The 22,047-nt window shown below is 51.0% G+C and overlaps 1 protein-coding gene across 2 annotated transcripts in view; it reads right to left on the bottom strand.

Moving 5' to 3' along the window:
• Window positions 1–22,047, bottom strand: part of CATSPERD (catsper channel auxiliary subunit delta) — a 34,282-nt gene that overhangs the window by 8,112 nt on the left and 4,123 nt on the right. The window contains exons 4-16 of one of the 2 annotated variants that reach the window (XM_075998105.1): window positions 21,107–21,179; window positions 19,583–19,697; window positions 17,493–17,560; window positions 16,632–16,745; window positions 14,215–14,298; window positions 13,203–13,353; window positions 11,302–11,397; window positions 9,691–9,773; window positions 7,555–7,731; window positions 4,678–4,791; window positions 3,517–3,606; window positions 2,690–2,748; window positions 1,336–1,414 (exon numbers count right to left, since the gene is read on the bottom strand). In XM_075998105.1, coding sequence (XP_075854220.1) covers window positions 1,336–1,414; window positions 2,690–2,748; window positions 3,517–3,606; window positions 4,678–4,791; window positions 7,555–7,731; window positions 9,691–9,773; window positions 11,302–11,397; window positions 13,203–13,353; window positions 14,215–14,298; window positions 16,632–16,745; window positions 17,493–17,560; window positions 19,583–19,697; window positions 21,107–21,179 — 1,303 coding nt within the window. The remainder of the gene's footprint in view (window positions 1–1,335; window positions 1,415–2,689; window positions 2,749–3,516; window positions 3,607–4,677; window positions 4,792–7,554; window positions 7,732–9,690; window positions 9,774–11,301; window positions 11,398–13,202; window positions 13,354–14,214; window positions 14,299–16,631; window positions 16,746–17,492; window positions 17,561–19,582; window positions 19,698–21,106; window positions 21,180–22,047) is intronic. The other variant, XM_075998106.1, reaches the window with a different exon arrangement.

Here is a 22,047-nt window from a genome sequence, read left to right on the forward strand (position 1 = left end):
TCCCTGCGGCTCCACAGGCTGCAACGAGAGCCAGCTCTGTGGGGGCCGCTGGCAGCGTGCGTGTCGGGGGAGTGGGGGCGTCTTAGGACTTTCTGTGCTTTCTGGTCAATTTTGGGGTGAGCCTAAACCCGCTCTGCACAGTTCAGCTTGTCCCAAGACAAAGCACAACTTCCCTTCCGCGCGAGCACGTCTTGCCACGCCCGGCAAAAGCCAGCTGGGGCGCATCTGAACACAGCCGCGCCCGGCTCCACGCAGGTGGGTGTCATTCCCTGGGATTAGGGCCACCGGCTCTCCCCGGGCGTGTGACGCCGGCCCGCCCTCCCCGGGCCCATCTGGGCTGGGAGCGGCGGGCGCCAGCCTGCGCCCCGTGATCCCCACGAGGGCCGGTCCCTCCCCGTCATCCCCCACCCTCTCCCGGAGCTGCCAGCGCCCCAAAGCCCCTGCGGCGGGCGGAGCTGGAGGCTGCAGAGCCGGCTTTGGAGCACGCAGGCCGTCTGTCCGTCTGTCCGGAAGAGCAGGGAAGCTCCCCAGCCTCAGTGACGCCTCTGCAAAACGGGGAGCGCCTGCCCCGCAAGGTAAGCGACCGCTAGCGTGGAGAGAACCTCCCAGAACAGCGCCGGGCGGGCGTGTGGGGAGCGCTGAGTTCATGAGAGTGGCTGCTGGTCCCTTTCCTGTTACGTTTTGAGTGTACGTCACCACTGTCTAGTTCCAGAACATTCCATCACCCCAAAAGGAAGCCTTGTCCCCATCGGCAGTCACTCCCCACCCCCTCCCCCAGCCCCGGGTGACCACGAGTCCACGTCCCGTCCCTGGGGGTCTGCCTGTTCCGGACGTTTCATGTAAACGGAGTCACACACTGTGTGTCCTTCCGAGTTTGGCGTCTCTCGCTGAGCTCAAGGTCCACCCAACGCCTGTGTCAGAGCCTCGTCCCTTTTCGTGGCTGAGTGACACCGCAGTGTGTGGATGGAACACGTGTGTTTATCCATCCATCTGTCGGGCACCCAGGTCGTTTCTGCTTTTTAGCTATCGCAAATACTGCGGCTATGAATATTCGTGTACGGCTTTGTGTGTGCAGGTGTGTTGACTTTGATTCTCTTGGAGCATCCAGAAGTGCTGTTACCTGAGCCGCCCGGATGCATTCTGGGATGACCAACAAGGAACAGGCACTTGCTCCGAGGACAGAGTGGTGAGGGGTCGCCCTTGGGGATGGTGACGGGGGAGGGGCACGACCGGGTGACTGAGCTAGGATCACCCCCATTGCCAGATCCCAAACAAGGGCTCAGCCAGCCCCTTCCTTAGGGCCTGCTTCCTTGACTCTCAAGGTCTGGGACCTACCAGTGGCTTGATGTCTATGCATGACATTTCCTTGTTGGCTATGTCCACGGTTAACGTAGATATGGTGGCTCGCCTTAGGCTGCAAGGCAATGGAAGCCTGTGTTACTAGAGACAGCACTGCAGCAAAAACATGGCGGAGTCATTGTGCAGCCATCCACCCACTCATCCATTTATCCATCCACCCACCCATTTATCCATCCACCCACCCATTTATCCATCCACCCACCCATTTATCCATCCACCCACCCATTCATCCATTCATCCATCCATCCATCTACCCACCCATTCATCCATTTATCCATCCATCCACCCACCCATCCACTCATCCATTTATCCATCCATCCATCCACCCACCCATTCATCCATTTATCCATCCATCCATCTACCCACCCACTCATCCATTTATCCATCCATCCATCTACCCACCCATTCATCCATTTATCCATCCATCCACCCACCCACACACTCATCCATTTATCCATCCATCCATCCACCCACCCATTCATCCATTTATCCATCCATCCACCCACCCACCCACTCATCCATTTATCCATCCATCCATCTACCCACCCATTCATCCATTTATCCATCCATCCACCCACCCACCCACTCATCCATTTATCCATCCATCCATCTACCCACCCATTCATCCATTTATCCATCCATCCATCCACTCATCCATTTATCCATCCATCCATCCACCCACCCACTCATCCATTTATCCATCCATCCATCCACCCACCCACTCATCCATTTACCCATCCATCCACCCACCCGCCCGCCCAGTCATCCATTTATCCATCCATCCATCCACCCACCCATTTATCCATCCATCCACCCACCCACCCATTCATCCATTTATCCATCCATCCACTCACCCATTTATCCATCCATCCACTCACCCATTCATCCATTTATCCATCCATCCACCCACCCACCCATTCATCATTTATCCATCCATCCACCCACCCACTCATCCATTTATCCATCCATCCACCCACCCACCCATTCATCCATTTATCCATCCATCCACCCACCCACCCATTCATCCATTTATCCATCCATCCACCCACCCACCCATTCATCCATTTATCCATCCATCCACCCACCCGCCCATTCATCCGTTTATCCATCCATCCATACACTCACCCACTCATCCACCCGCCCCCCTCGTGCATCCATCCACTCATTCCTCATGCAGTGGTTTTGAGGGACCGACATTTGTGAAGTTTGCAATCGTCTTGGGGTGTCCTCCTGAAGGTGAGGGTCGGACGTTGCCTGGCTCCTTCCTGCCCCTCCCAGGGGAGCCCCCACGGACAGCCCGGGGCCCCTGCCTGTCCTGGCGATGACGCACCTGGATGTGAAGTTGGGGTCCGTCCTGCCCCAGTGCTGCTGCTGCTTCAAGTAAATGTCCTGTGGGACCGAGAGCGGAACCCCAGCTGCAGCAGCGTCCCCGGGGCACCCCCCAATCAGGGCGGTGGGAGAGACGGGGTGTCAGAGGGGGACGGTGAGGGGAGGAGCCGGAAGCCGTCCAGGCCCCTATGCTCTGACGCCACCGCCTGTGAAAGGCTGCTGGAAGCTCATAGAAATGATGGCCCAACCCTGCTCTGGGGACCCACAGTGAGGTGTGACATCGTTGTCCCCTCTTATGGAGCTGTCACGTGACAACGGCTCATCCAAAGGGTTTGCCGAGACCGGCTCCCGGCTGGTCGCAGCCCTGTCCCATGGACACCGCCGATGCCTCCCTGGGCTCTGGGGTCCAGGCCAAACCCGAGCCCTGGCAGGTCTGCCTGTCCCCACAGGTCCCCAAGTCCATGCCTGGCCACGCCCCTGGCACCACGCAACCTTTTTCTTCTTTTCTTTTAGCAACCACCCCTCCCTCTGCAGGCCCGATGCCTCAGTTTCCCCAGCTAGCTCGGCTCCCTCGCCGCCCCCTGGGCTGGGCTGGCTTCCCCGTCATGGGTCTTAGCCTTCCCTGGGTGGCACCTCCGTGGTGTCACGTGTGCAGGCGGCGGCTGCCCACCGTCTCCCTGCTGGGCGTCCCCTCACCACGTCCCTCACGCCTTGCCCTGGCATGTGCAAGGAAGGGACAGAGGAGGGAGGGTCCCCACAGGGCCACCCCAAGGCAGCGTCAAGGCCGCCTCCCTGGTCCCGCCGCGCTGGGGTTGGCGTGCGGCTCACCAGTCGGTACTGGATGGTCCCGTCCAGTGTGTAGCCGGTCTCCGATATGGAGGCCTGCAGCCCCAGGGAGTGGGGGTTGCTCACCATCACCTGGCGGGGGGGGGGGGGACAAGTTGTGCCCTACGAGCCGGGGAGCACAACGGGGCAACAAACACCCGCGGGTGTTTGTTGTCCACCCACGCAGAGACTGACAGAGAGAAGGGAGGCCTGGGTCAGAGCCTGAGCCTGGGAGTTCGAGACCAGACTGGGCAACATAGCAAGACCCCATCACTACAAAAAAGTTTAAATATTAATTGGGTGTGGTGCACGCCCGTACTCAGAAGGCTGAGGCGGAAGGATCGCTTGAGCCCAGGAGTTGGAGGCTGCATGATGATGCCACTCCAGCCTGGACAATAGAGTGAGTCCCTGTCTCAAAAAATCCATCAATTAATTAAATTAAAAATAAGAATTAAAAAAATTAAAAAATCTGCCTAACCTTATGAACACTTACATTAGGTAGTTGAACAAAATCATCTAACCCAAACCTATTTGATTTTTTTTTTTTTTAAGACACAGTCTCACTCTGTCACCAGGCTGGGGTGCGGCAGAGCAAGCCGAGCTCACTGTAGCCTTGAACTTGAGCCTGGGCTCAAAGCGATCCTCCCCCTTCAGCCTCCCAAAATGCTAGGATTACAGCCATGAGCCACTGCACCCCAAAGCCTATTTTATACTAAAGTGTTGAAGAAGGCCTTGTGTGTTGACCGAATACTGCACGGAAGGTGAAAAACAGAAAGGTGGGGTGGGCACGGGCTCTGCTGAAGAGTATCGCTTTTGCACCATCGTTAAGTCAAAAAAAAAAAAAAATCGTGGAACCACCCGTGCTCCCAACCAAAAGTCTTGGCTTAGACGCTTCTTGGATTTCGGACCCTGGGACCGGCCTGAGCGCTCTCCCCTGCAGGCGACAGAAGCCAACTCTGGCTGAGTTGAGAAGAAAAGGAATTTCTGGGGCTGCCCCGGAGGAGGACAGGCGGGCGGGCGGGCGGGCGGGCGGCTTGGTGGGTGGACAGCCGCCACGCCCAGACGCCCAGGGGCTGGTTGCGGAGAGAGGCCCAGAGAGAGAGAAACCGCACGGAGCTGAGGGTGCGGTGGGAGCGGGAGTGGGGCCTGGGGAGACACACTCACCAGCGGGATCGGGGACGTGCCCTGCCCGGTTACGAGCGTCGCAGAAAACTCCAGCTTGCTGTGCATGTCGATGGTGTAGAGGGCTTGGACAAAGTCTCCATCTAGATATTCTAGCTGGCTCGGAAGGCAAGACCAACAGTAAATAAATGATAACATAAAAGAGTACGAGAAAGCCCCTGCTCCCAAAGAGAAAGGACAGGCAGGCGGGAATCCTCCCAGTGGTTCCTTCTGGAGCCGCAGCCCAGACTTCCACCCGAGCCACTGTCTTCCCCAAATCCCAGCCCTTCCCCTCTTTCTAGAAGTATCCCCCCACCCCAACTTCTACAGTAATTCTTTCCTTGTGTGTTTTTTTTTTTCTTTCTTTCCTTTCCTTTTTTTTTTTTTTTCTTTTTTTTTTTGAGACACAGTCTCATTCTGTCCCCCTGGATATAGTGCAGTGGCATCATCATAGCTCACTGCAGCCTCCAACTCCTGGGCTCAAGCGATCCTCCTGCCTCAGCCTCCCGAGTAGCTGGGACTACAGGTGCGCGCCACCAAGCCCAGCTAATTTTTAAATTTCTTTTGTAGAGACACTATATTGCCTAGGCTGGTCTGGAACTCCTGGCCTCCAGTGATCCTTCCACCTTGGTCTCCCAGAGTGCTGGGATTACAGGTGGGAGCCACTGTGCCCAGACTCTAGGTTATTTATTTTTGTTGTCCAAAGTGTTTTGGCTTTCATCCACAGATTTTTGTTATGTTATGTAGTTCTATGTTCTGCCTTTTTTTAGTTTTTTAATTTTTAAAAAAATATTTTTTTAAAATTTTTTTGCAAAACTGTGCTGTCTGCCTTCCTCCGAACAGTGTTAAGTGCCCAGACATTTGCTTAAAAGGCTTTCCTGTTGCTTTTTCTTCCCGTTTCCTATGCTCGTGCCAAAGGCCAGCAATTCCCAGACATGTAACTTTAGCCATGGGAAAAATGTCATGGATGTTTTATTTATGGCAAGTGAAGAAAATAAGAAAACAAAATGATGATCATTCACTAATCACCGGCATCTCATAAAAGGATATCTCAATAAATCAAGACAGTCAGCATTTAGCATAGTTCTTTTTTTTCTCATTTCACCGACTGCCACGGGTCCAATGGCCGTTTGGAAATAGACACTCTAAAATGGTTTTCTGTGATTTTTCTGTGACCCTTCAGAGGGGAAGTGACCCCATGGAGACGTGAAAACAGAGGGCACCCGAGCTCTTCCAGGCTCAGTGCTGGCCTTGTCTCTGATTGGGCGAATTCGGGAGCATCTGGAAAATGGCATAAAGTTGTTGGACAGGTGCCTTTGACTCTGTGATTTGCCAGGGACTGGGGGAGGTGGATTCCAGAAGATGCCAGAAAAGACATCTTACTGTCTCTGCCCAGCAGCCAGTCCCCTCCCAGGTATCTTTGGGAATCCACTCCTTGCCTGTCCTCGTTCAATCCACGTGGCCCAGTGGGACCACGCCTACTCCTGTCTCCAGGACTGGGCTCGGATGGGCCCGCCCCTAGCCATGTGATTGGTCTAGAAATGGGTGTGTCAGCCTCTCTGAGCCAATGAGATAGGGGAGACATTGCTGGGACTTCTCTCGCCTTGGGCAGGGCCCATCATCATCACGGCTCTTCTCTCTTTCTTGGGAGGTGGAGGTATAAGATGCCCAGGTTACAATGTTGGCCAAAGCTCACTGCCATCTTATGGGAGTCTGGAACTTTCCAGAGGCATATGGATGGAACTTCAGGAGGATGCCCAGAACACCATAGGATGTAGGATAGAGAGATGGAGAGAAACGGGTCTCTGTGGTGGCATGATTTGAGGTACTTGATCAAGCCCTACCTGAAGCCTGATCCCCTTTGGACTTTTTGTCTACAATGGCCTTTTGAGTTGAAGCCCATCTGGTCTGGATTTTCCATTACTTGTAAAACAGTGAATCTAAGTGGATACATACAAATCTCCTTCTTTCCATAATTTTCCCGCTCTTTAATCACTGAGCTTGGCAATGTCAGTGCTGGTCGCCCTGGCTTCGTGGGCACTTTAGCCAGTCAAATCTCCCTCTCCAGAGACCTTGCCCTGCAGGCAAGTGACCGGAGAACCGCAAAGGCTTACTTGCCAACATGAAAGGGGAGGAAACAGAGTAAGCACGTCACTCACTTTATACCCTTCCGAACAGTTTGCGTGTATTTTTTTGCGGGTTTGTTGACTTCTTTGTTGTGATGAGCATGTATTAATAACAAAAGAAGAGTAATATATGTTTCTTTTTGAAAATAAGGACATGAAGTCACTCAAGAGGATACCGCCAAGCGCAGTGGCTCACGCCTGTAATCCTAGCACTCTGGGAGGCCCAGGCGGATGGATTGCTCAAGGTCAGGAGTTCGAAACCAGCCTGAGCAAGAGCGAGACCCCCTCTCTACTATAAAGAGAAATAAATTAATTGGCCAACTAATATATATAGAAAAAATTAGCCGGGCATGGTGGCGCATGCCTGTAGTCCCAGCCACTCGGGAGGCTGAGGCAGGAGGATCGCTTGAGCCCAGGAGTTTGAGGTTGCTGTGAGCGAGGCTGACGCCACGGCACTCACTCTAGCCTGGGCAACAAAGTGAGACTCTGTCTCAAAAAAAAAAAAAAGACGAGGATACCAATCTTTGGGGCTGTGGTGGCTTAGACCACTAAGTAGGAGTGTGAGATCGTGAGATCTAGTTGTTTATCTGAAACTCAAATGGAACTTGGGCACCCTAGATTTTATCTGGCAACCCCCTTTGGAGTTTTCTTGTGTGGTTTGGTTGCTGCCTCCAGAAGCCCAATGCTGGGTCCTTTGGGTTTGTCTTTTTTAAAAAGACTAACCCCGTCCATCTAAATACTTATGATCACATACTTTGCAGTTGTCAACTTCGAGTTCAGGATCCATCAGTAGCTCCTGAATATTCAAGAGACATTTCTTGAAATCGAAAGCAGAAGAAGCCGGGTCAGGAAGCGGAGTCACGATTTCAAGCATCCCCGAATTCAGGAACATCATGGCTGCGTCTTGGGACCAGATGGGTTGGTCTGCAAACTAAGAGGAAGATGATTTCTGAGACCCAGTCATTCTAATTGTTTTTGATCACGTTTATTTTTTTGAGGCAGAGTCTTGGTTTGCTGCCTGGGCTAGAGTGCAGTGGCATCAGCCTAGCTCACAGCAACCTCAAACTCCTGGGCTCAAGCGATCCTCCTGCCTCAGCCTCCCAAGTAGCTGGGACTACAGGCATGCGCCACCATGTCTGGCTAATTTTTCTGTTTTTAGTAGAGACAAGGTTTCGCTCTTACTGAGGTTGGTCGCAAACTCCTGGCCTCAAGTGATCCTCTCACCTTGGCCTCCCAGAGTGCTAGGATGACAGACTTGAGCCACCATGCCTGGCCAAGAAATGATTCTTTACTTACTCACAGGTCATGGAGCGTTAGACAAGAGCTATGGACCCTCTCCCCAGAAAACACACTGGCCATCAGGATGTCAGGGTGAAGGATTCAAAGAGATGGTCATTAATATGTTAACAGTGAGGCCGGGCGCTGTGGCTCACGCCTGTAATCCTAGCACTCTGGGAGGCCGAGGCGGGTGGATTGCTCGAGGTCAGGAGTTGGAAACCAGCCTGAGCAAGAGCGAGACCCCGTCTCTACTATAAATAGAAAGAAATTAATTGGCCAACTAATACATATAGAAAAAATTAGCCGGGCATGGTGGCGCATGCCTGTAGTCCCAGCTACTCGGGAGGCTGAGGCAGCAGGATCGCTTGAGCCCAGGAGTCTGAGGTTGCTGTGAGCTAGGCTGACGCCACGGCACTCACTCTAGCCTGGGCAACAAAGTGAGACTGTCTCAAAAAAAAAAAAAAAAAAAAGAAAAGTTAACAGTGAATATCTATGTCAGAGGTCAGCAAACCATGGGCCAAATCGGGCCCACCACCTGTTTTTATAATATTTAAATAAAGTTTTATTGGAACACAGCCACATCCATTTGTTTAAACATCGTCTGCGGCTGCTTCTGCCGAGTTGAGTAGTTGAAACAGACATCATCACAAATTGGAAAAAAGATGGTTTCCAAAGAGATGATTCTTGTGTTTGGGCCCCATACCCAAATAATCTATCCTAGTCCACTGTCAGACAACTTTAGGGAATTGTAGCGGCTGTAGATTTAGCAAAACACTAACTAGGAGTCCCTACAGCTGGGGACTGTTCTGGCTCAGCTGCTCTGGAGTTATGTCGCCTAGAGTGGGAAAGAAACGGGAGCCTCAGTTTTCTCACTTGTAAAAGGTGGCTATTATCTCCTTCATGGGGTTATTGTGAGGGTGGAGATATAATTAGATAACGTGAGATAACCCCAACGGCAGCCCTTGGTATCTTTATGACCCCAAACAAATGACTTGCTTAGGTCTCTGAGCCTCAGTTCTCCCATCTGTCAAATGGGGACTCTATTAATATAACGATGGTCAAAGTTAAATGCTGTTACACACAGAAAGCACTTAGACCCACCGTATTGTAAGTGCTCTAAGTTTTAGCTACGTTGTTTTTGTTATTTTACAAGCTACAGTGATTTCCAGCCTTCAGGGGAAAAAAAAAAGCATCAGAAGTTCAAGAATGAGGCCAGGCGCGGTAGCTCACGCCTGCATCCTAGCACTTTGGGAGGCCGAGGCGGGCGGATTGCTCAAGGTCAGGAGTTCGAAACCAGCCTGAGCGAGACCCCGTCTCTACCAAAGAATAGAAAGAAATTAATTGACCAACTAAAAATATATATACAAAAAATTAGCCGGGCATGGTGGCGCATGCCTGTAGTCCCAGCTACTCGGGAGGCTGAGGCAGCAGGATTGCTTGAGCCAGGAGTTTGAGGTTGCTGTGAGCTAGGCTGACGCCACGGCACTCACTCTAGCCTGGGCGACAGAGGGAGACTCTGTCTCAAAAAAAAAAAAAAAAAAAAAGAAGTTCAAGAATGAGATCATTATTCCTTACCAACTTGGTAAATCACCCTACTTTGATTTTTACCTACTTTGATTAGAGAGCCTGACAGGAGTCCCATACTGCCGTAGTACAAATGATCCTCCTTGGTTAAAACCGCCAGTTCATATTCATCTAGGAAAAACAAAACAAGACAAAACAGAGCTCGAACTGATGGTCGTTTCCATGGACAAATAAAAACAAAAATTATTCTTAAACTTTTTATACCAAGTCATGTTATGTTAAATAAGTAGGAAACCGCCGGCCCAAGGCCGTGACTTGTATACTTGGAGTCCCTGTGTAAAGGGCTAGTATACAACCTGACTTAGTACGGAAACAAACCAAAACCAACATTTTAGGAAAGGGAGTGGCAATAGCCAATGTACATTTTTATTCTTTTAAAAAAGACAGATGAGGAAGTTTTCAGAAAAATGAGGCTTAAGCTGGACCTTCTACCTGGTGCGGAAAAGTGGAGGTGTGTTTGCAGACTGTGGGCACTGGGGGCTGGGCGGTTCTTTGTGGCGGGGACTGTCCTTCACGCTGTGACACGTTGAGCGGCGCCCCTTGTCCCTCCCCGTCTGATACCTGTAGTGCCCCCAGTCGTGCAGGTGTGACAACCAAAAACGTCTCCAGACATTGCCAAGGTCCCCAGGTTGAGGACCACTGGGTTAGGTGGAGAGAAGGGATCCCAATGACAGTGGTGGCCTGCAGGATGAGACCTCAGTGGCATCCTCTGCAGTGTGGACTGTATTCTTTAGAAAATAAGGACCCATTAAAGATTCTAGGATGGGAAGTGGTGTGTACTCACTGGTTTAAAAAAAAAAAAAAGGCCGGGCGCTGTGGCTCACGCCTGTAATCCTAGCTCTTGGGAGGCTGAGGCGGGCGGATTGCTCAAGGTCAGGAGTTCAAAACCAGCCTGAGCAAGAGCGAGACCCCGTCTCTAAAAAAAAAATAAAAATAAAAAAAAAAAAAAATAAAATAAAAAATAAAAAACAAAACAACAGGGAGAGAAAGAAAACCTACAGAATGGGAGAAAATATTTGCAAGTCAAGTATCTGATAAGTGACTTGTATCCGACTTGTATCCGGAATGTAGAGGGAACTCTGGCATCTCAATAAAGGTGACACAAAACACAAAGGGAGAAAGTGACTGATCTGGTTGACCTGGGCTTGGCAGAGGAAGAGACTGCCGTCCGAAAGAGCAATTTGGAAACTTCCAGTAAGCGAGGAGAGACGATGAACATGGGTTGTTCATGATAAATCTCCCCTTTTTATACGGACATCGGTTATATTGGATCCGCGCCCACGCCCTCACTCCTTTTAACTTGATTACCCCTGTCCTCAAGCAAGAACTAGTTCATGACTGCTAAGAGGGAGGGAGGGAGGGGGAAAGAAAAAGAACCAGTTCAGTTGGAAAAAGAAATCCTGTTCTAAGCCACGCCTGGTCTGTGGCACTTTCCTACGGCCGCCCAGGCAAACTGGGCCCCGGCGGGTGGCCCATGTCGTCATTAGAAGGCACAAGCTTTATGTCCCGGGTCCTTCGTAACCTGTAACAATCAGGTTCTGTTTTTGCGTTTCGGCTGGGTTGGGTCTGGCAGGCCGGCGGCTCGTTAGCAAGGCATGGATATTTCTCGAAAGCTACCGGAGTCGGGCTGTGCACGCACTGAAAGCGATGGTGTGGATGGTGGCGTTGGCCTGCGAGAGGGAGCGGTACAGGATCTGGTCTCCTAGCTTCACCGGGATGGAGTCCACGAGCTGGCCTAGGAGAAGACAGGGGGACGCGTGGCGGCCACGTGCATCTCGCCGAGACCCCGCCCCGCCACCGGTTCCTTGTTCTTGCACCTTTTTTTTTTTTTTTTTTCCTGAGTCAGAGTCTCACTCTGTTGCCCGGGGTAGAGTGCCATGGTGTCAGCCTCATTCACAGCAACCTCAAACTCCAGGGCTCCAGCGATCCTCCTGCCTCAGCCTCCTCCCGAGTAGCTGGGTCTACAGGCATGCACCACCATGCCCGGCTAACTTTTTCCTGTATATTTTTAGTTGGCCAATTCATTTCTTTCTATGTATATATAGTAGAGAAGAGGTCTCGCTCTTGCTCAGGCTGGTTTCCAACTCCTGACCTTGAGCGATCCACCCGCCTTGGCCTCCCAGAGTGCTGGGATTACAGGCGTGAGCCACCGTGCCCGGCCAGTTCTTGCAACTTTTGAGCAGTTCCCTCTTCAAAGGATAAAAAAAAAAAAAAAGGAAAATACATGGCTGAGATGCAATTTCATAAAACGCGATGGGAATATGCTCAGGTTTAAGAAAATGCGAGTCCTGTTACTCTCCTTGGGAAGACAGCTCTGAGGGATGGCCATTGAGTGTATGAGAGAGATACTTTTATTGTCAACTGTAAGGGTTGGCCAGGAATGAATGCCTGCATTCATTCATTCATTCATTCATTCATTCATTGAGACAAGATCTTGCTCTGCCACCTAGGCTGGAGTGCAGTGGTGTCATCACAGCTCACTGCAGCCTCCAACTCCTGGGCTCAAGCGATCCTCCTGCCTTGGCCTCCCAGAGTGCTGGGACTACAGGCATGAGCCACTGTACCCAGCCACGATGCCTTTTAATATGGGTAACAAATATAAGAAATAAAACAAAGCTTTCTTTTCATAATGGGCCCCCCAAAATGGGTGGGCCAGCCTAGAGCCCTTTTCTTCCACTAAGGGGCAACAGCCACGTTCCCGGACAGTTCTGTTGCTTAGGAAATGGCTGGGCGGCCCGGCTGGCTCAGGGTGCCTAGCACTGGGGGATGGGTGGCTGGGATGGCAGGTGCTGTTGTGGCCATACCTGTGCCCAGGGTTCCCTGACACAGTGCTCCTGTGTAGAGAGCTGCTTTGTAAAATTTTATTTTATATTTTGAGACGGAGTCTTGCTCTGTTGCTGTGAGTAGAAGGCAGTGGCATCATCGTAGCTTACTGCAACCTCCAACTCCTGGGCTCAAGCGATCCTCCTACCTCAGCCTCCCGAGTAGCTGGGACTACAGCCATGCACCCCCATGCCTGGGTAATTTTCCTATTTTTAGTAGAGCCGGCGTCTCACACTTGCTCGGGCTGGTGTCGAACTCCCGACCTTAAGTGATCCTCCGGCCTCAGACTCCCAGAGTGCTGGGATTCCAGGCATGAGCCACCGCGCCCGGCCCAGAGGGCTGCGTTTTTCTTCCTCTCTTTACACCTCCGTGGAGGTGAGAGTTCCACGGTGGCAGATGCCTGGCAAAGCCAGCTGAAGGGCCATTTCCTGATTTTTCTTCCCCAGGGGAGGTTTACTCATTTGGGGCGCTGAGAGCCTCAGCGTGGACCAAAGATCTAGCCCGTCTGCCCTGGAGTCTGGAGGGTCTCAGGACCCGTCTGTCTCTGCGACCCTAAACGTCCTGCAGCCCGGGACGTGGGGAAGACGCGGTGAGGCCAGCGAGGTGAGGGGCCCACTCCCGTCACAGGACAGAAAGACTGAAGGTGCAGTCAAGGGTGCCCCGGCTGTCCCCTCCCCACCTGGAGGAGGCCGCCCCGCCCTGGGCCTCTCGGCTCACCTGAGTTGTGGGAAAACAGCAGGCTGTTCTCGGACCAGAGGATCAGAAGGCCTCTGTGGCCTGGGACGATGGCCACGTTTAGTGTCTCGTTGTAGTTGAAGGCCAGCCCTAGACTCCGGTCGAGGGGGTGGTGTGAGTACTTGAACGTGCCCTGGAAGGAAAAGACAGCTAAGGCCACCACGCCGGAGCCTCCCTGGCAACGGCCGCACCTCGGGTCCACGCGGCTCACATTCGCACTTTCTCCAAACCTGGTGACTCAGCCCAGGGTTCTCAGCGTGGGGCCGTTCTGCCTCCCAGAAGACAGCAGGTGGCGTCTGGAGACATGTGTGGCTGTCACAAGGAGGGGGGGCTCCTGGCACGGAGAGGGTGGAGGCCAGGGACAGTGCTCAGCACCTGCAGTGCCCAGGATGGCCCTCCCGGCAGAGCGCTTCGTGCTCGCCCCTGTCCCGGGGACCATCGTATGGTAATTGCTGTTTTGTCGTGTTGGTCTCTCCTCACAGAACGGGCGCTTCCTGATAGGGGATCTCCCCAGAACTTCAGAGCTGTGCACCCCCCTTTCCCAATCTTGGCACTGCCTGGGTACTGACTGTACCTGGTCTTTTTTGAAAAGCTAAGTGAGTGAGTTTTAACAAAAACCTAGCCTTGAGACTGGGTGAGGTGGCTGTAATCCCAGTACTTTGGGAGGCCAAGGCAAAGAGGATCACTTGATGCCAGCAGTTCAAGACAACCCTGGGTGACAAAGTGAGACCCCATCTCTAAAAAACTGTTTAACAAATTAGCTGAGCATAGTGGTGGGCGTCTGCGGTCCCAGCTACTCGGGAGGCTGAGGCAGGAGGATCGCTTGAGCCCGGGAGTTGGAGGTTGCTGTGAGCTAGGCTGACGCCACGGCAATCTAGCCCAGGCAACAGAGTCTCTGTCTCAAAAAAAAAAATTTTTTTTTCATTGGAAAAAAAAAATTATTTTGGGGGGAAAAGGTCATATAAGGAGTTCATCCCACTGCAAAGTCGCTTACCTTGTTTCTGTAGATGATAAGCATTCCGATCTGGGACAAGCCGTAAAGATTGAAGATTCCACCCAAAGACCCGACTAATTGTGCCTATGAAACAAATAGAAAATACTGCATACGAACTGATCTTATAAATGTGTGCTTAACTGTAAATTTAACACCAGATTATCTGATAAACTAAAATGAAGGACAGTGGTCTTTTTAAATTTTTTTTTAGTAAAATCCCCTTTGTGGAAATACAGCAGTTAGGGTAGAAATTTGAATGAATGAATTTATTTTGGGTGTTTGGAGGAAGCGACACCACCTGGGCTACTAGAAGCCCGCTGGGGTCTTTCACTGCTGCCTGGGTGTTTCGCTCCCGATTGCTGGGTGGGTGGGTGGCCAAGTGTCTGGGGGGGGGGGTTGGGCGGTGGATGCTGATGACCACGACCTTTTGGAAGTACAGACTCCTACCTGCGTGTCAACCCCAGGATGGCACCTCATCCTTTAAAATCCAAAAGAAAGCTGGCCCGAGGCCCCATGCCACGCCCCGGGAGCCTCCTGCAGTGGACGGGGACCCTGTCACAGCCACAGAAACCTGCTGGCCTGAGTGAAATTAACAAGAGGCAGCAAGGGGACTCGGGGATTGTTTGCATGTGTGTGTGGGGGGAGGATTGGGGAGAGCCAGGAATGACTGCTAGACGTCTGGTGACCAAGCTGGGTGACGGGGACATTCAGTCCCACCCGCCTCCCATTAGGGCCAGGGGGCGGTGGAGAGGGTGGGCCTTAGGAAGAGGGAGAGAGAGGGGATCCCAGTGCGGGAGGCAAGGGGCGGCGTTCAGAGTGGAGACGAGGCAGGTGCCAGCTCTAGGGAAGGAGGGCATCTTCTCACCTAGGGACAGTGAGACAGACTGTCACAGCAGCTCTCCTACACGACATATGACAGACAGACAGACAGACAGATCTTATTTAAGCCCCTGTTATCTACGGACTTTTCTATCATATCCAGTCAACGCAGGTATCTAGACGTTGCGGTGACCTGCCTGTCACCTCCCTGCCAGCCTCCTCAACTCCTTCCCAGTTGGCGGAATCCCCAGGAGGGTTTTTTTTTTTTTTTTCCCCGAGACAGAGTCTCACTCTGTTGCCCCAGCTAGAGTGCCGTGGCATCAGCCTAGCTCACAGCAACCTCCAACTCCTGGGCTCAAGCGATCCTCCTGCCTCAGCCTCCCAAGTAGCTGGGACTACAGGCATGCGCCACCACGCCCGGCTAATTTTTTTATATATATATATTTTTAGTTGGCCAATGAATTTCTTTCTATTTATAGTAGACACGGGGTCTCGCTCTTGCTCAGGCTGGTCTGGAACTCCTGACCTTGAGCGATCCTCCTGCCTCCCAGAGTGCTGGGATTACAGGCGTGAGCCACGGCGCCTGGCCCCCAGGAGGGTCTTGATCTCAGGGAATGAATCGGACGCCAGGATCTCAGCCTCCCTTGCCACTGCCTGGGATCAGGGGACCGGCCATACAGCTCTGGCTAACAGGATGGAAGGGCCAGTTTTCTCAAACAGTCTTCTTGGATGAAGTCTATGACCGAGACATAGGAACCCAGGAGAACAATAAACATAATTGTCAGCTTTGGGACCCCTGAGCCCAAGTGTTCCTGGAGTTGGCCTTGACCTGCCTTTCCTTTTTTTTTTTTTTTAAAGAGACAGGGTTTCACTTGGTCACCCAGGTTGGAGTGCAGTGGCACAATCATAGCTCACTGCAGCCTCCAACTCCCGGGCTCAAGCGATCCTCCTGCCTCAGCCTCCTAAGTAGCTGGGATCACAGGCGTGCACCACCATGCCCGGCTAATTTTTGTAATTTTTTTTTTTTTTTTTTTTTTTAGAGACAGGGTATCATTATGTTGCTCAGGCTGGTGTCAAACTCCTGGGCTCAAGCAATCCTCCCACCTCGGGCTCCCAAAGTGCTAGGATCACAGGTGTGAGCCACCTTGCCCGGCCAAATTTCTGTTCTTCATAAATTGCCCCGTCTCAGGTATTTTGTAATAGCAGCACAAACGGACTAAGACAGTGACATTGTGAGGTTCTGGGTGGACATCCATTTTTAGGGGACACAAGTGACCCCCATAGCCCTCTCATCTGTGTAATGGGCTGCTGATGGCACCTGTGGGTACTGGTACTTAGGTGTGCGTGTGGCCACGTGTCGTAAGTTAATGTGCAGCCTTCATTGCACACCAGCTTTTAATAAGCATTCCTTACACGGTGTTAGGATTCTATCTGACCCAAAACCTTAGAGGGATACAACCTCTGTTGTCCCACACATAGCTGATGATTACAATCACGCGGTGCCTATATTTTTATTTTACTTTCTTTTTTTTTTTTTTTTTTTTGTTAGCAAGGTAGAATCATCTTGAAATTTTACTTTCTTACCAAGTTTAACATACCTGTCCCTCATACGTATACTTCGTAAATCTGCGTCCCCCATTGGTTGACTCGTATATGTGGGCCTGAGATACCGGTTCTCCAAGCAAATATGCGAAAATCCTATTATTTATATCCTGGAACACACAAACAAACAAAATAATTTTTTTTTTTTTTTTTGGAGACAGAGTCTCGCCTTGTTGCCCAGGCTAGAGCGAGTGCCGTGGCATCAGCCTAGCTCACAGCAACCTCCAACTCCTGGGCTCAAGCGATCCTCCTGCCTCAGCCTCCTGAGGAGCTGGGACTGCAGGCACCATGCCCAGATATTTTTAAAATTATTTCTAAAAGCAGGGTATCACTATGTTGCTCAGGCTGGTCTCAAATTCCTGGCCTCAAGCGATCCTCCCACCTCAGCCTCCCAAAACACTGAGATTGCAGGCATGAGCCACTGCACCCGGCCCCCTGCTGCTCTTTTTTTTTTTTTTTTTTTTTTTTTTTTTGAGTCAGAGTCTCACTCTGTTGCCCAGGCTAGAGTCCTGTGGTATCAACCTAGCTCACAGCAGCCTCAAACTCCTGGGCTCAAGAGATCCTCCTGCCTCAGTCTCCCTAGCTGGGAATATGGGCATGCGCCACCGTGCCTGGCTAATTTTTTCTATATATTTTTAGTTGGCCAATTAATTTATTTCTATTTTTTTTTTTAGTAGAGATGGAGTCTCGCTCTTGCTCAGGCTGGTTTCGAACTCCTGACTTTGAGCGATCCTCCCGCCTCGGCCTCCCAGAGTGCTAGGACTATAGGTGTGAGCCACCGTGCCTGGCCCATTCATAATTTCTGTGTTCAGAGTAAAAAAAAAAAAAAAAAGTGAAAGAGTAAAAAATGGACTTACTATACAAAATACGTTGCTAGTGAAACAACAATTATCACCAGAAATGTGAGAAACAGGGTGATTTATTCCTGGAAGGAAAAGAGAATTTAAAAATATATATGAGTTCCCTGAAGTTCAGAGACAAAAGTTTACAGTAGGATTTCTCAACCTCGATGCTATTTTTTTTTTTTTTTTGAGACAGAGTCTCACTGTGTTGCCCAGGCTAGAGTGAGTGCCGTGGTGTCAGCCTAGCTCACAGCAACCTCAAACTCCTGGGCTCAAGCGATCCTCCTGCCTCAGCCTCCCGAGTAGCTGGGACTATAGGCATGCGCCACCATGCCCGGCTAATTTTTTCTATATATATTAGTTGGCCAATTAATTTTTTTGTATTTATATAGTAGAGACGGGGTCTCACTCTTGCTCAGGCTGGTTTTGAACTCCTGAACCCAAACGATCCTCCCGCCTCGGCCTCCCAGATTGCTGGGATTACAGGCGTGAGCCACCGCGCCGGGTCCCCAAGGCATGTTTTATAGCACACCTGGCTTTCCCCACTCAACTGATGCCAGGAGCACCCTCCTCCTGTCTTCACTCGCAAAAATGTCCCCAGGCTTTGCCACGTGACCCCTAGTGATTCACACCTTGATTCTGTTTCAAAAGCAAAAGCTTCGGCCCCAAAGGAGGTATACAAATGGCCAAAAGGCACATGGAAAGATGCTCAACTGGGGACCCGAATGGCCGGCCACTACGGAAGACACAGAGAACAACGGGGGCCGGTGAGGGTGGGCAGAAGGAAGGATGGCACCGCTGCCAGGGAAAACGCCACGATGGCTCCTTAAAATACTGGACATAGAGTGACGACACGATGCCGCGGCTCTGCTTCCGGGGATATGTCCAAAAGAATTGAGCGAGCGACTCAGGGGACACTTGGACAGCTGTGTTCGCAGCAGCACGGTCCGCAGTGGCAAAGGTGGAAGCAGCCCAGTGCTCATCGACAGATGAAAAGGACACAGCGTGGCCCACGCACACGATGGCACAGGCTTCAGCCTTGCCAGGAAGGAAATTCCGCCACGCGCCACACAGCGTGCCCAGTGAAATTAGCCGGCCACAAAGGACTGGGTGGTTCCTCCCACGGGAGGTCCCTGGAGTCCTCAGAGCCACAGGGCCGGGAGGTAGGACGTCCTCGTCTCAGGAAAGAGCAATCTCTCCTTCCCTAGAGCTGACACCTGCCTCGTCTTCACTCGGAACCCCGCCCCTTGCCTCCCGCACTGGGATCTCCTTTCTCCCTCTTCCTAAAGGCCACCCTCTCCACCGCCCCCTGGCCCTAATAGGAGGCAGGTGGGACTGAATGTCCCCGTCACCCAGCTTGGTCACCAGACGTCTAGCAGTCATTCCTGGCTCTCCCCAATCCTCCCCCCACCCCACATGCAAACGATCCCCGAGTCCTGTTGCTGCCTTTTTTTTTTTTTTTTTTTAATTGAGACAGAGTCTCGCTTTGTTGCCCAGGCTAGAGTGAGTGCCGTGGCGTCAGCCTAGCTCACAGCAACCTCAAACCCCTGGGCTCAAGTAATCCTCCTGCCTCAGCCTCCCGAGTAGCTGGGACTACAGGCATGCGCCACCATGCCCGGATAATTTTTTCTATATATGTATTAGTTGGCCAATTAATTTCTTTCTATTTATAGTAGAGACGGGGTCTTGCTCTTGCTCAGGCTGGTTTCGAACTCCTGACCTCGAGCAATCCGCCCGCCTCGGCCTCCCAGAGAGCTAGGATTACAGGCGTGAGCCTCCGCGCCCGGCCTGCCTCTTGTTAATTTCACTCAGCCGAGCAGCTTTCTGTGGCTGTGACCTCAGTCCCCGCGCACTGCATGAGGGTCCCGCAGCAGCAGGAGCAGCCTGGGATGGGGCCTCGGGCCTGTTTTCTTTTGGATCTTTTTTTTTTTTTTTTTTTTTTGAGACAGAGTCTTGCTTTGTTGCCCAGGCTAGAGTGAGTGCCTTAAAGGACGAGATGACATTCCTGGGGTTGACATGCAGGTAGAAGTATCGTTCAGAGTGCCCCAATTAATAACCTCTTCTCTGATGCTGGCTAAATTCGAACAAACACAAAATATACATACCGACGGAACTTTTCCAGGAAACTTCTCTATAATTATAAATATAGACTTTCTGATTCACTACTAACAGCAACAATGAACCGATAAAATGGACTGATGTCACTGCTGGCACGCCAACCTAAAAGTAACGACACGTACGCTATCAATAACCGCGCCTTTTCGAATGTGGATTCAGAAAGCGCTACTTCTGTGCCGGGCGCGGTGGCTCACGCCTGTAATCCTGGCACCCTGGGAGGCCAAGGTAGGAGGATCTCTTGCGGTCTCAGGAGTTCCGGACCAGCCTCAGCAGGAGTGAGGACCTGTCTCTACTAAAAATAGAAAAAATTAGCCGGGCTTGGTGGCGCATGCCTGTAGTCCCAGCTACTCGGGAGGCTGAGGCAGGAGGATGGCTGGAGCCCAGGAGTTGGAGGTTGCTGTGAGCTAGGCTGACGCCACTGCACTCTTGCCTGGGTGACACAGCAAGACTTTCAAAAAGAAAAAAAAAACAAACGAAAAAGAAAGCGCTACTTCTAGACATGCATTCAAAAAATGTTTATTTTGGTGTAAATGATCCAAAGTGAAAAAAAAATTAAAATTAAAAAAAAGTTTATGCCACCAATACTTATTTAGTTAAGTAAGGGGAACTATATGTGCTGAGGCCAGCTAGGCAGCAAATTTGGGAAATCAAAGTTGGTCTTTAGTGCTCTCAGCTACCTAAATTCATTCCATCGCCTTCTCTTTTTACCAGAACCTTCTGTGAGGACAATGCCTGAAGTGTGAATGATGAATGACTAGCATAACTGATAAATGTCACTTTTCAGAAGAACACTGCTGTGTTCTTAGATGACAAAACTTTATGTAGCGTAGGTACCAATGGTAGAATTTCTCAAGATAGTTACTGAGAGGGTGGTTTTTCTGTTTTGGTTTAGGAGGCCTTGAAGTTATTGCAAGAAAAGTAGGATACCATCCAACGTGTCTATTTGTAACACAACCAATGTAAGAAAGATCACTTGCAACCATTCTGTTTCCTTTTCTTGGGGAAAAAATCCTATCTTGGTAATAGGGGTAGAATAAAACCAACTCTTCCTTTGGCTCAGAAATTGCTTTTTTTTTTTTTTTTTTTTTTTGAGATAGAGTCTTGCTCTGTTGCCCGGGGTCAGCCTAGCTCACAGCAACCTCAAACTCCTGGGCTCAGGTGATCTTCCTGCCTCAGCCTCCTAAGCAGCTGGGACTACAGGCATGCGCCACCACACCCAGCTAATTTTTCTATTTTTAGTAGAGACAGAGACTTATTCTTGCTCAGGCTGGTCTCGAACTGCTGAGCTCAAGGATCCTCCCACCTTGGCCTCCCAGAGTGCTAGGATTACAGGCATGAGCCACCGCACCTCTGTGCCCGGCCAGAAATTGCTCTTAACATCTTTAAGTGGTACATTATAAAATAAACCTCTAAACTAACAGGAACAGAGTAGTCTGATTTTTCTGAACAATATCTGCCCCCAAATAGAACTCATTTCTAGTTGCCTTCGGACTGTGGGGTAAGATCACTACCTGCTTTGATGAAGGGATGGTTAAAGGAGGGAGGCTACTCTTAAAGCTATCTGTTGTGAAAAAAAGTTGTCTCCTGAAATAAAAAACAAATGAGTTAAATTAGGACAATTTCATACAAGAAAAGAAAAAACATAATGGGTGCACTTAAAAAATGCTCCATTCAAACAAAATCCCTTTTTTAACTAGGAAGCATTTAGGTATCATTTATTTATTTTGTTTTTATTGTTTTTTTGAGACAGAGTCTTACTCTGTTGCCCGGGTAGAGCGCCATGGCGTCAGCCCAGCCTACAGCAACCTCAAACTCCTGGGTTCAAGCGATCCTCCTGCCTCAGCCTCCCGCATAGCTGGGACTACAGGCACGCACCACCATGCCCGGCTAATTTTTTCTATATATTTTTAGTTGGCCAGTTAATTTCTATTTTTGGTAAGAGACGGGGTCTCTCTCTTGCTCAGGCTGGTTTTGAACTCCTGATCTTGAGCGATCCACCCGCCGGGGCCTCCCAGAGTGCTGGGATTACAGGCGTGAGCCACCACGCCCGGCCTCATTTATTTATTTTGTATGTACAAATCTCTATAGGGTGGTATTTCACTTTTTTCTCTTTTGGGGAGGTAGGGTCTCGCTCTGCTGCCCAGGCCGAAGTGCGGTGGCATCATCATAGCTCACTACAGCCTCCCACTCCTGGTTTCCTACTTCTCTTTCTCTTCTTCAACCCGATATGTAGAATCAAAACTCCCCAGAGGCTCTTCTCGCTGAACACGTGATCCCTGGGTGACTGTGAACATGACCACAGCCATGTCCCACAAACACGAGACCATGAGCCACCACTGTCCATCCTCTCCACCAAATCCTCCCACATGGTCAACCCAGGAACTGGGGGGCCACCTTGAACTGCCTGCTCGTTTTCATTCTCCACACCCTGTGTGTCGTGTCCACACGTCTT

The sequence above is a fragment of the Microcebus murinus genome, chromosome 27, assembly GCF_040939455.1.
Source record: "Microcebus murinus isolate Inina chromosome 27, M.murinus_Inina_mat1.0, whole genome shotgun sequence".
Taxonomy (NCBI): domain Eukaryota; kingdom Metazoa; phylum Chordata; class Mammalia; order Primates; family Cheirogaleidae; genus Microcebus; species Microcebus murinus.